General features: G+C 27.2%; 1 protein-coding gene across 1 annotated transcript in view; it reads left to right on the top strand.

Moving 5' to 3' along the window:
- Nucleotides 1-12,226, top strand: part of LOC100169144 (thiamine transporter 1) — a 19,736-nt gene extending 7,510 nt beyond the window's left edge. The window contains exons 6-10 of the mRNA XM_001946921.5: nt 5,219-5,346; nt 8,055-8,157; nt 10,633-10,813; nt 11,081-11,222; nt 12,028-12,226. Of these exons, the coding sequence (XP_001946956.2) occupies nt 5,219-5,346; nt 8,055-8,157; nt 10,633-10,813; nt 11,081-11,222; nt 12,028-12,141 (668 nt within the window). The 3' untranslated portion in view covers nt 12,142-12,226. The remainder of the gene's footprint in view (nt 1-5,218; nt 5,347-8,054; nt 8,158-10,632; nt 10,814-11,080; nt 11,223-12,027) is intronic.
- Nucleotides 12,227-13,425: the final 1,199 nt, after the last annotated feature.

The following is a 13,425-nucleotide window of genomic DNA, read 5'->3' as shown; positions in this document are numbered from 1 at the left end:
CATGCACACAACTAAAATTTAATATAGTAATATTTTAAGTCACTGGATGCTGTCATCATTCTGCCATTTGGAAATTTCGCGTTAATGGAGATTAATGTCTTGCAGTCTTTTATAAAGAAATCTACAAAATTCACGTCTTTGTAGACCCTAAAGCTGCTCTCGAACTCTTCAAATGATTTATAGCTATCTTGGAGCTTCATAATAATTATATATATAACAGATAATTTACTTTAAACACTGAAAAATAACTGATGAACACTGAATAACTTGTACAAGGTTAGTGCAATTAACTTTTATAGGTTAGTACAGCTTTATACTTATCATCGGGTTATACAATGGAAAGGATATAAAGGTAGGTAAAAGCCAAATAAACAATTAAAGTTTTCCTAATAAAAATCTATTATTAAATATTTAAATTACGCGCCCAATGCAGTTCGGTGTGATACTCAACAGGTAATTTACAGTGTGACCCGGTACAGTGTAATCGAGCGCCCGGTACTCTTTAATATATCCGGGCGCCCGGCGCTCTACAGTGTAACCGGGCGCCCGGTACTCTATTACATGTCCGGGCGCCCGGCGCTCTAGACACAGCGTACAATGTTTATGCTTTACAGTGGAGGGTCGATTTTAGGATTGATTAATCCCTAAAATCGTTAAATATTTACAGCACAAGACTTTAAAAAGTCTTAAGAGGATGTCAGCGCACTATTTGTTTTTCTCTCTAGCCCACGCGTAACAGACAAAACGCATTCATTTTTTCTATGTTTTTAAGTAATCTTAGAGTAAAATTACAAAAAAGATAGAGAATAATATTTTTGAGGGAATATTATATCAATTTTATATTTTATTGTTATTTGACTTAGTATCCAACTTTCAAATTAAACAGAAAAATTTTGTAAATTTAAATTATGTTTAAATTCTTTTGAGATAATATACAGACAAATCGGTATGTCATTCCCCAAAAAATATTATTCTCTATCTTTTTTGTAATAAGAGATTTTACTCTAATATTACTTAAAAACATGGGAAAAATGATTCTGTGTAAATGCATTTTGTCTATAGTGCGTGTGGGCCAGAGAGAGAAAACAGATAGTGCGTTGACATCCTCTTAACGTGCCTTGCGTTTCTGCTGCCTTTTACATGTAGAACTATATAAAAAAAGAATAGTAGATAAGTGCTAGATCTTTATGACTGGGTGTCCCATGATTATCGGTATACATGGTTTTAATTTCTGATACCTACAACCATACGTACACGCACCTCATATTATCCTTAAAAGCTATTCAAGTTGCGTTGAGGTTCACAATCGCTGAATCGTGATCAAGTGGCATGATGCCGATCGTGGGTCGCAAATATGGACGCTGACCCACATTCTGGATTGACATCCCGGTCAAGACCAGTAACCCCGGTAAACCATCTAGCTTGCTATTGCTATTGCTATTGCCCGCACTATTTTGACCTCACCTGCAGTATAAAATCTCTTAAAAAACAGTCCGGTATCACTAGAGCTGAAGTATCACTAGAACTGAGGTACCACTAAATTTAATTTAAATTAATGTATATTATTACAAGGTACCTAAATAAGTCCAATAGCTATTAAAAAAATAATAATAATAATAATATATATTTAGCAAACAAAATTTCATTAAAAAAAAGTAAATTTTATAATAATAAAAATCAATGCCCTTTAGCTGTTGTGAACTATAATATAGTATAATACTAAACATTTAAATTTAATTCAATTTAATTTAACATCCACATTTAAAAAACTTAACGTTTGTTTTATTTATTTTATTTTATTTATTGTAACTTTGAATTTGTATGTGGACTTCAGTTTGAAAATCTGTTAGGACATTAATAAATATAAATATAAATTGATGACTCTAGAGAAATAGCTAATTCATAGTGTAGCCAATAACATATTTAAAATAATTCGGGAGAGCTTACATATTTCCTTCAGGTAAACCTAATGTTGAACCAGGAGTCAGGAGAGTTCACATATTTTTTTCAAGTAAACATTATATTGACTCGCTAGAGTGTACCATACAATTGGGAGAATTTACCACCACCTGTAGCGTCACCCCCAGAGAGCCGGTTGAGGTCTTGATCTACCCTGTGCGCATGCCTGTGACAGGTGTAGCTGTGCCTCTCACGGTAGATATTTTGTAGAATGTTTTACGGTTTGATTGGTTTGAGCATATTGTTCTGTGGAATGAGGTAATTCTAGGTTTATTATTGGGTGATAATTGTAAAGCTGCAAAATGTTTGTGGTAGGCTTGACGCTCGAACCTAGAATAAATTCCTAGCACATGTAGTTTCTGACTAATATTTTGCATCAATTAACTATGCATGTGTGTTTTAAATCAATACCTATACTATAATAATAAAAATGTAATTCAAATAATTTGTGTTTGCGTTATGTAGAATAAATGCACAGTCGATGTTAGCTAGGGATACCGTATACTATAAAATATAAAGTGCATCAGATTCATCTAACGACTAAATATAATTTATATTATAATTTAGGTTTAGTTAAAATATTAAAATATTAATTCTCAATTTTCTTTAAAGACTATGTTATAAAAATTGTTTATGACAATATATTTTTAAAAACTTAATTTCAAACAAATTATAAGAATTATTTGGTCTCTACTATAAATTTGTATTTAAAAAACAGGAAACTCGCTCTTTTGGGTTGTAAGTTGTAAGAATATTCAGTATTTCAGTATATTACTGCTGAGTATCACTTATTCATTAATCATTATTACTTATTACTATTGATGATATGTTTACTTTGAGTTCAATGATAAATCATTGTACTTATACAAAAAATGAAATTGAGCGGGGAAAAAGTTATATTATACTGTAAAAAAATGTCTTGTGTAAATTTACCTAACGATTTTTCATTTTTTAATTACAACAGAAAAACAAAATTGATTTGATCGTAAATTGCTGTTGCGTACTAAGGATAAGTCCATGATAATGGGTTTGGAAGGAATCACGGTAAAAAAGTCTGAAGCAGTCAGCAGTAGATAATTCCCAAGCCTAAAAAGTCCAGTACCTGCCTATATATATATATATATATATATAATAATATATTATAATGATTTCTCAGTTTAAGTAACTATCGTAATATAAATAATATTTTTTTAAAAAAAATGCAATAATTATGATTACTAAGTCATTACCTAGCTATATAAAAATATCAAAATCATTATTCATACAAAAACAATGTACATAATATATTTAAAATCATTTCTATTTTCTCAGTTTAATTATGTATTAAGTATCGCAAAGACTAAATTTATTAATTTCGTCTAGTAAATCATTTGGTAACAATTTATAATAATACTAATTAGTAATTGGAACTTTGCTGTGCATCACATCATATTTTTATTTTTACCTAATTATATGCATCTAAGTACCGGACTTTTTGGTAGTTTACCGTTTGGAAGATATGAGATATACAGTGATTTAAAAATGTTTAGTAATTACTATTAATTGATCAATATTTATAAATTGTAAAAATGGTCCAAGCTTAATAAATATCTACTAGATCCAATAGGTATCACATCTATTTTATATTTTTGTAAAACCATTTTTAACAACTATTATTTTTAGCATTAAAATTTTAATACCCGAGAAACTACTTGTTTGAATTTTACGAATACCACTCAATATATTTCTGTAAAAAAAAGGGTTTATGATTTGAAAAACTAATGTTTGTATTACCTCATGATACTCTTTAAATAATAAATAAAGTTCCGAGAATTTGAAAATAATATTATGGTCTTTAAGTATATATTTAAAAATTCCAAAAATCAGAGTTTGAAGAAATTTATTATAAAATGAAAAGTAAGAGTGTGCATGTTTTGGTGAATCACTCTGCATAATATTTTTATTATTATTGGTATACCTTATATAATACAAATCCGTAACTGACAAAAAATCGGAGGGAGGGGTCTAATATTTTTTTAATATAGATATTATATACTGACTCTCTTCATTTTTACGTTCAAAATATAAAAAAAAATTATTTTCGTTATTACTGCATTTAAAAAATTTAAAACTTTTCTTAATACAATAGTCGATAAATAATACTCACAGCTAAAATTTTCCTACTTTTAAACATTTTGGTTGAGGGGGGGGGGGTCCGGATCCCTAGACTCCCAGTTTCGACCTTCGTACAATATACAATATATATATATTAATATATAAATGTTAATTATACAGAATATTTATCATAATAATCTCTCTCCAAATTAATGCTACTTAACTGAACATTTACTAAATTCTAGAATTTTTATTTATTTTACAATAGCTATATGTCCTATACAAATTTAAATTTTAAACAAAAAAATAAAAAAAGATTTATGATGGTGTTTTATACGATTATCTTAAATGTATAACATTATGTATTATTATTGACTATATTATAGTGGCAGCCTTCCTAGACGTTTAAAATGCAAATGGTGCAGTGACCTTTAATAATTTTATCTCTAAAAAAAAAAAAAAAAAGTCTAAATAAGTAAATTAATTTTATAACTTTTAAAAACCAACAATAAAGTGTCATCATTGGTGGCTTCTTTACTCACGTTTTTGTACACTCATGTTATCTGTCTTTTATCATATATACTTATTATGTCATCTGATATAGATTGTATATTTTGACTTGAAAAAAAAAAATATAATAATATACTAAAATAGTACTAATAAATATAATTTAATATTATCTTGATGAATGTTGTATTCATCAATTACATACAATTTCTTTTCTGACTGGTCGTCCTGCTTACTAACTAATATAATTTACTTACTATAACTAGTATAAATAATTACAAGTAATTTTTTTAATTGTTTGTAATTGTTTCTATCTAAAAGCTTTTTCAATATTAAATAAAAATATTTAGTTATTAATTTTATATATAAACGCTGAAAAGTGAAAAAATACAGTGTTCTAATTACAGTTGTATTATGTCTTGCGTAAATAAGTATTTATGTACATTTTACTTATATAGGTACAGATTTAAATTTTTTTACAAATACTAATATTAATAAGAATCAATGATAAGGGTTGTGGAGTTTGACTAACGTGGTGATCTGACATTTTTTTTTCAGTGTAGTTTACATACAGCTATAACTTTGTACTTAAAATACATATTTTGCATTTATAATACTTATGTGTGTATATAAATATATAAATATATATAATTCATAGATGTTAATGTATCCAAACCTAAAACTGTGTGTCAAAGACTGTGGTCCGACTTCATCACGGCTTTCACAAACCGTTATGTTCTTCAGTGGTCCATCTGGTGGGCTTTAGGCACATGCTTTTATTATCAGGTTCGGATTAATTTTGTAATAATCAAATTGAATAATTTATAAGAAATTAGACGTATTTTTTTTATTGGGAATAATTTTTTTATAGTTTAGTTGTTAAAATAATTCACATTATATTATGATTATGATCTATAGGTTTATGCTCTGTTTCATCATGACTTTCTCATATACATGTTAAACATTGTCTCGTAAAATCTACAACAAAGCAGACATACATATGGTAATTACAGCGTCTATATGATTCAAATGCTCATTTAATGTTCTTCTTATTTCTATTTTTGCCTGGGGTAGATCTATGAAAAGGGCCAGGTCGGACTGTTTCTTAATCAGAATCTATTTTTTTTTCAAAATAGGTTTGTTAACTTTATTTAAATTCGAATATCCACCATAAATATATATATATGATGCTATTAATTAATATAGACTTTCATTAATTACAATATAACAATGAATTGATTTAAAAATTAATAATAAACAAAAGCTTAAAAGATAATTTGTAATATATTAACTGAAACTGATGTTTCCGACTTGTGTACTACATAAGTCTGCCCCTATTTTTCACTTTTAACTTTTCAACATTTTAAATCACAATTAATAAGATATATTTAGAAAAAAAAATATAGTAGGTAATAGGTATACAAAATATTCCATTATACGTTGTTAAAAAGAAGAGATTCTTTAGTATATTTATTCAAAAATAAAAAGTTCATTCTATGATATTAAACTAATTATTTGCATTATCGTACCTATACTTATAGTTTATTTTATTTAGTAGATATTTTAATATCATATCAAAAAAAAAATTTATTTGGATGATAAAGAATAGATTGTGTTTCAAATATTATAAGTTGATAAAAAATACGTATTAAGTTCACAAAACCAAAATTTCTTTAAAAAAAATTTTTATGGTTTGTACCATGTTTGATTTAAAATAATATTAACCGGTTCCTTTTCAAATACAACAATAACATTTTTTTAATAATAAAAAAAAATTCCATATATTTAAATATTTAATTTTATGTTGTGTACTGTATTCCCGATAAATTGTTGTTATTTCTCGTAAAATTGTACTTATGTGTTATTTATTTTAGTTGACACAGAAGATACACAATAATAGTAATATTGTCAAATCCGGCGATATAGTTAGTTAAATTCATATAATGTAAGCAAGTCTACTTATCGTGAAATACTATAATACTTGTTATAATAATAACATTATATGTCGGAACTCTCAATGGCCACAACGACAAGTTTTCTTTAATAATACAAAGAAAATAAATATTATTATTATATTCTATAACATAATATTATCGTAGGCCATGAGGCAGAGACTATTTTGTATCCTTCGTTTTGTAAGCCCTAGCATATAGGTTTTATAGTGACGTACTCACGTGTAGTTATGTATTAGCTACAGATACATATTGTATTTATAGTATAAATCTGACAACACATGCTAATCAAATTTTAATTTTTCGATGTTTAGAATAGTTTATGGTAATTTATTATCTACTTACAAAAAATCAAATTATAATTGAAAAATCATCGATAATAATAATCATTATGGTAATATTTTGTTCACATCGTCATTTATATTTATATGAATTTATATCTATATATACTATACAGTGTATTATATACATCAATATTGGCGATTTCTATAAGGATGATTTTATTAAATACTTGCGTGCGTGTGACAATACATAATAATAAGATACTCGGCCAAAAGCTAAACTGCAGCGCATGGTGTCATATGATATTTAATAATTCTTTATAGAAAACCAGTACCTAGAACAAAATGATAGCAAAAATTTCATCAAATATAATTTTTAATTAATGTACACCAAACAAAAGGTTATCCCGATTAAGTTAACTGTTATAGTAGGTACTTGTAGTAATATAGCATACTAATAGATTAGATTGATAATAATAAAGAGATGATATTATTAAGTGATGCAAGTTACACATGTTTTAAGTATATTATTTTATAATATATATACGTAAATATACGTAATTGGTTATGGTGATTATTTTAATATTTCTAGAATTTTAAATAAAAAAATTAAGTCGTTCAAAAATAGAAAAATTTATTTAGTTGTGTAGTGTTATATTAAGCCTTTACCCATTATAGTGAAGGTTGACGTTTTTTAAATATAAAAATACGCTTCAAAGTTAAAATATTAAGAAAGTGAAAAACATAAAAATATTAATGAATTAAATAAATAACGAATACAATGTATGTTAATAATGATTACACCAGACTTAAAAAAAAAATGTTAAGCATTTTTTGACTATAATTGTTGTAAGTGTAACAAATTTTACTAAATTTTAGTCTTCATTAAATTCAAATGTTAAATTAAATTAATAGAGTATACACAAATTTGTATTTTTATGTACCTATTTATGATCAGGTAGTCATATTTTCATTTTATTCATATTAATTTATAATCAGGAAGCTAGTTGTCAATGATATAACTTTTTATATATAACCATCATAATTTAAGTTATTTTGTAAGTTGAAGTTTAAATCTAAAAAATGAGATGTTATTATCTTAAAATACAGGCTATCCTTAAATGAATTTATAAATTATACAATCTATGAAAATATAAATGTATTGCTTATAATAATATATATTAATTGAGTTTATTTCTTATTATATTTAAAATATTTGAAATATTAAATTTTAATTTTTAAACATTGTTAATTTATGTAGTGTATGTCGTATTCCCAATCATTATGGCAAGAAATATACCAAAATGGCACGGATTTGCAAGTGACCGATAATGGAATGGTTGAAGCTATTTATACGATAATAAGTATGTATATAATTGTTTTCATTATTTTTTTTTTTCTTTTTAAATATGATTTGTAATAATTGTTGATAGGTATTAAAATTTGAAATTTAGTGACGAATTAAAAAAAAAATTAAGTTCATTATAGTGTTGTTCTGTGGCGCAATTAGGTCTAAAATCTTGGTCGAGCTATAGCCATATCTTGAGCTTGGGGAAAGGATTTTTAAGAACTGCCCAATATATTTTTGTGCTTTCAAATTAAAAAAATTTTGCTTTTTAGAAATGACTTTATATTACAGAATACATATAATGTTAAGGGGATTGGAAGCGGAGGTTTTCTGTCTTTGTCTAACACATGTGGAATATAGGAATTTAGATGTGTTATCATTCCAACGTACTGATTGATCAATTGAAGTGATAAGAATTCTAAAAATAGATTTGAATTTGTTGTCAAGTCTACTTGAGATCGACTTTCCCAGATTTCAAATTTTTTGATTTTATTTTCTCCAAAAATTTAAATATTTAATTTTCTTTTTCAATTTTAAGAATTTAGGGGAATAAAATCAAAAAATGTGGGAAATTCGATCTTAAGTAGACATGACAAAAAATTCAAATCTGTTTTTAGAATTCTTATTGCTTCACTAGATCAATCGTTATGTTCCACATGTGTTAGACGAAAACAGAAAATCACCGCTTCCAATACCCTTAAGGATTTTCTAGGTTAGATCAGTTGGTAGACCACTAGACTAATAATCTCTGGGTCGTGTTGGAACCCAACGTGGGGCTGCATTTAAAATACCACAATAATTACCAGAAATGTTGTAACTTAAAGTAAGAAAAATAATAATGCTTACAAATATTGTACCATATCTGCATGCCAAACAACACTACATAAGAAAGCCTTCTCTTGTACCTAACACGCTTTCGCTTGTTGCATAGCAAGGTCCAAGAGATATATGTTTATTTGTTTATAACATGTCTCTAAATTATAATTTATAATAGGGTCGTTATGACTATTATGCTGATCCATTTGTTTTCATTATATGGGCACACTATTTACGAGCGCTAGTGGTGATATTCCCGTTTTGGGTAGTTTATTTATTATTGTAATATTTTTAATAATTAATTAATAATTGGCACATTACACAATTAAAACATTTAAGTACGCAACCAAGTTCAAATTACATATGCATTGCAGAAAATGATCGATCAGTATTTTAAGTAGTATGTGTGCTACATTAATTGGACATAAAAACCTGTATTGAATATTGATTATACAACATATTATTATCATAATTTATTTCCATTATTAAGGGGACGCCCCTACACCCGCATGTGTTGTCTCCTTCTTACAAATGTAATACACACCAAAAACTGTTTTGTGTGGGTAAGAACAATTCAGGCTGTAGTCTAAGCTAAGCAACCAAATGTTCACACTATAAAGAGGAGGACAGTGGCGTGTCAAGGTATTATTTTGGAGCAATTGCTCCTTTAAAATTTTGTTGGTGGGTGGGTGGGTGGTCCCCCTGCCACAAAATACCTAGCTACCTAGGTGACTAGATATATATCGTAGAAATATCATATCCGATTATACAAATCATTACAAATGTACGCATATTTTGTACATTTTTAATTTAAACTATTTTGCTGAATTGGAAATGCCGTTATAAACTTCAAGGGGGTGGGTGGGTGGGTACCTTGTATACATTTTTGCTCCTCAACAAAAATGAGTTCAACGCGCCACTGGAGGAGGATATTTACTGTGCAACATTGTTTTTATTTTTTCGATATCACAAATAAGAAATAAGTTATTATTGTTTAAAAATTTATTTTATTTTTGAGTTTTTCAAACTTGAATAACTTTTTTTTTAGTTCTGATATTGTTGCACAGTAAATGTTCTCCTCTTTATAGTGTGGACATTTGGTTGTATAGCTTGAACTATAGCCTGAGTGGTTCTTACTTTTGTATAACAGTTATTGCTAAGTTTTACATTTGTAAGACAGTGACAACACATGAAGGTATAACATTGTCTTAATACTTAATAGTGGAAATAATTTATGATAAAATGTATAATAATCAATATTCTCTAAATTTTTTTATATCCTAGTTTATGTTGTCTATTTTTGGGTAGCATAACCTTTTTAAACATTTTTTTCCACCAATAACATTCCAATTTTTGTAAATGTATCTTTCATTGCCAGTTCCAAAAATTTGACTGACATAACAATATATTTATGTAAAACAGTACAATTAAGAGGATTGTCATAAAAAAAATATGTTATTGATAATTGTTTTTTTAAATCACTTTAAAATCTTGGTGGCTAAAATCCCCAAATGACTCAGCACCCCAAGCCCTTTTAATTGTGCCAATGGTTCCATTTAATGCAATTGTTTATCAATAGGTACTTTAATAGTCTTATAACATTATCACATACATTTTCAAAAATTAAAATCCTTAAGAGTATCTAGTCTAATTGTATTAATGTATTTTTTTGAAGGTACACTGGGAGTTTATTTGGTCGGTATCATTACAATACCAAGTTGGTGGTTAGTAGGTATTTTAACTTTAGGCCAAGGCATATTATTGTTGATAATGGCTCAAGATACTTTATTATCACACGCATATGTTGGCTACATTATGTTTGGAACATTTTATCATATTATGGCCACTGCAGCGAAGTAAGTATAATGAAATTCAACGTATTAAAATATGGTATTTTAATTATTAATAAATAATTATTCTCTTCTTCATTTTAAATATTGCAATATATATACCCAGTATGTTTTATAAAACTTTTCCTATTATAATATAATTTTAATAGTAATTTAAACTTTAAAATATATATTTTTTTTACATTTTTTGAATTAAATTTTAAGTTCATTATTTATTTAATTAATAACGTGTTTTTTGTTAATCATTTCATGAAAAATATTTATTTGTTTTAGTTGTGAAGTAGCCAAAAATATACCTGCAGACAGCTATGCATTGGTATTTGGAGTTAACACATTCATGTCACTCTTACTGCAAACGTGTTTGACATTGGTTGTAAATAGTCCTATAGGACTCATGTTAGACATTAGATCACAGGTAAAGTTATTAGTATTATCACCGCAATTTATACGTAATTTTAGTTGCCATTAGTACACACCAAATTATCTTTAATAATTTTCTATGTTTATTGTTCATCGTTCTTGGTTGAAATTAGTTGGATTATTAAAACCATTTTTGACTATTTATACTACCTAAAACTAAATATTACAGTTATTTTTTGTTCAAGTGAAAAACTTAAAATGGAAAAAAAAAATTAACAGTGGCAATCCAACTATAGGAGGTTCAACCCACCCACCCCCCACCCAAGTACACTTGAAAAATATTTATGTACTTACAATATATTTATAATTATTGTATTTCTCAATTTTTGATCAGGTAATTTTCTAAAATTTTTTATCTCCTCCCATTCAACATTTCTGAGCACGCCTCTGATATTAACCAATTTATTAATTTATTTATTGTACCCCCTTCTTATCCCCTATTCTTCTCTATTTAAATATATAGTTTAAGTACGCTACTCTCTCAAACTATCAAGTACCAAACAATTAAAATTCCCTTATTATGTCCACTGTTGGTTCTCATAATATTCGAAGACTTAAAGAAGGTGGTACGAGAAATGCTAACTAACCACTAGTAACCAGTCATTTAAGGCAAAAAAAAAATTAAATCTAGACTAATCTAATTATTAAGTATTGCCGTTGGATCTCATACACTCATACGTCATGTCAAATGACAGTATATAATATATTAATTTGCCTAATTGTTACAAATTTTGTAAATATTAGTTTTGCATATTATTATGTATAACCCGCCGTATAAAGAATACTTTTTAATTTTCTAGTTTTACGTATATGGCGGAGGTTGTTTAATAATCGGAATTATATACACCGTCGGAGCATTGTATTCAACATATAACACGATGATGAGACATAGAATTTTTACAACGTCGAATTAAATTGATTTATATTTAACATTAGCATATATATATTATAATTATTGTATAACCTGAACGTCTTTTATTAAAAAGTTTTAAAAACGAATACGTGTGTTGATAATTATTTATTGTAACCTGCTCCTTCCACAACCACGACAATTTACATGAGTTTACTAAGTATATTATAATCAGTACTTATATATTTAATATTCTAAACAATTAATTTTAACATTTAAATTTCTTTCAAACATTTTTTTGTGGTAGCCATAAAGTTAAAAAATGGTTCTCGCCACTTAAATTTCGAAAATAATCACTTTTGTATTATCATATAGTTTTTAACTGTTCAGTAGTTTTAAATTAAAAATAAATCAGTTGAAGAAACAAAAGTAAGTAGGTAGGTACGTACCAGTTCTTAATAGAATGTATAATATAGGCATTTTTATGAACATTTCCGCCCAGAATATTTTTTTTAGAAGCAATGCTTGATATTATAATATTATAATATTATAATAATCAAAAAAATCTGTACTTGACTATTTCTGAATAAAAGCCAGTTTTTTTTGTTAAAATACAGGCACGGCACAAGCATTTTTCCATGAAAGGGCAGATAAGAGCATGTTCATTTTTTGGAAAGACAAGCGCAATAATTTTAATTTTGCCAATAAAAAAAAATAAAAACAATTAAATTTATGACGAACAGCAGAAAAATGTCCACAATAATTACCATATCTAAGCTTTTTGAAAGGTTTTTTCAATTGAAAGAGCTGCTATATCTCCGATAGTTTAGTGTTGGTCATTTTATTTCTCAAATAAGTTTTAATTTGTCAGGGATTTAACGGAGGTATGATAATTTTAATTGCTATTGTACATGATAAAAAAAGTTCATAAAAAGCCAATTAGTAACTTTTTATTTGTACTGTATAAAATCAAGTATAGTGTTAATTTCAGTTTTTTTTTCAATTAGGTGTCTTTTTATGAGTCTGAGTCTTAACTACGTTCTGATTTTGAGCTTTCAATATCAACTTCACAGTGCTTGATGAAAGTAAATTATTTTTGCAAAAATAAAAATAATATATTTTGATGATTTAACTATTTAAGGCAGCGGTTCCCAATTGGTGATCCGCGGACCTCCAGGGGTCCTCGTGTTGATTTTAGGGGTCCGCGGTTGTGTTGTTCTGTAGTGATATTTTTATTTTATTTTAGTGAAATTATTAACTTTGTAGTTAGGTATATGAAATTCCGCATAGGCGTAAACTGGGGGGGAGCGAGAGGGGGCAATTGCCCCCTCAAAAAATTTAACGGGGG

This window comes from Acyrthosiphon pisum, chromosome A1 (genome assembly GCF_005508785.2).
Source record: "Acyrthosiphon pisum isolate AL4f chromosome A1, pea_aphid_22Mar2018_4r6ur, whole genome shotgun sequence".
Classification (NCBI taxonomy): domain Eukaryota; kingdom Metazoa; phylum Arthropoda; class Insecta; order Hemiptera; family Aphididae; genus Acyrthosiphon; species Acyrthosiphon pisum.
Note: the sequence above shows the minus strand (reverse complement) of the source record. Positions and strands in the feature narration are given on the sequence as shown.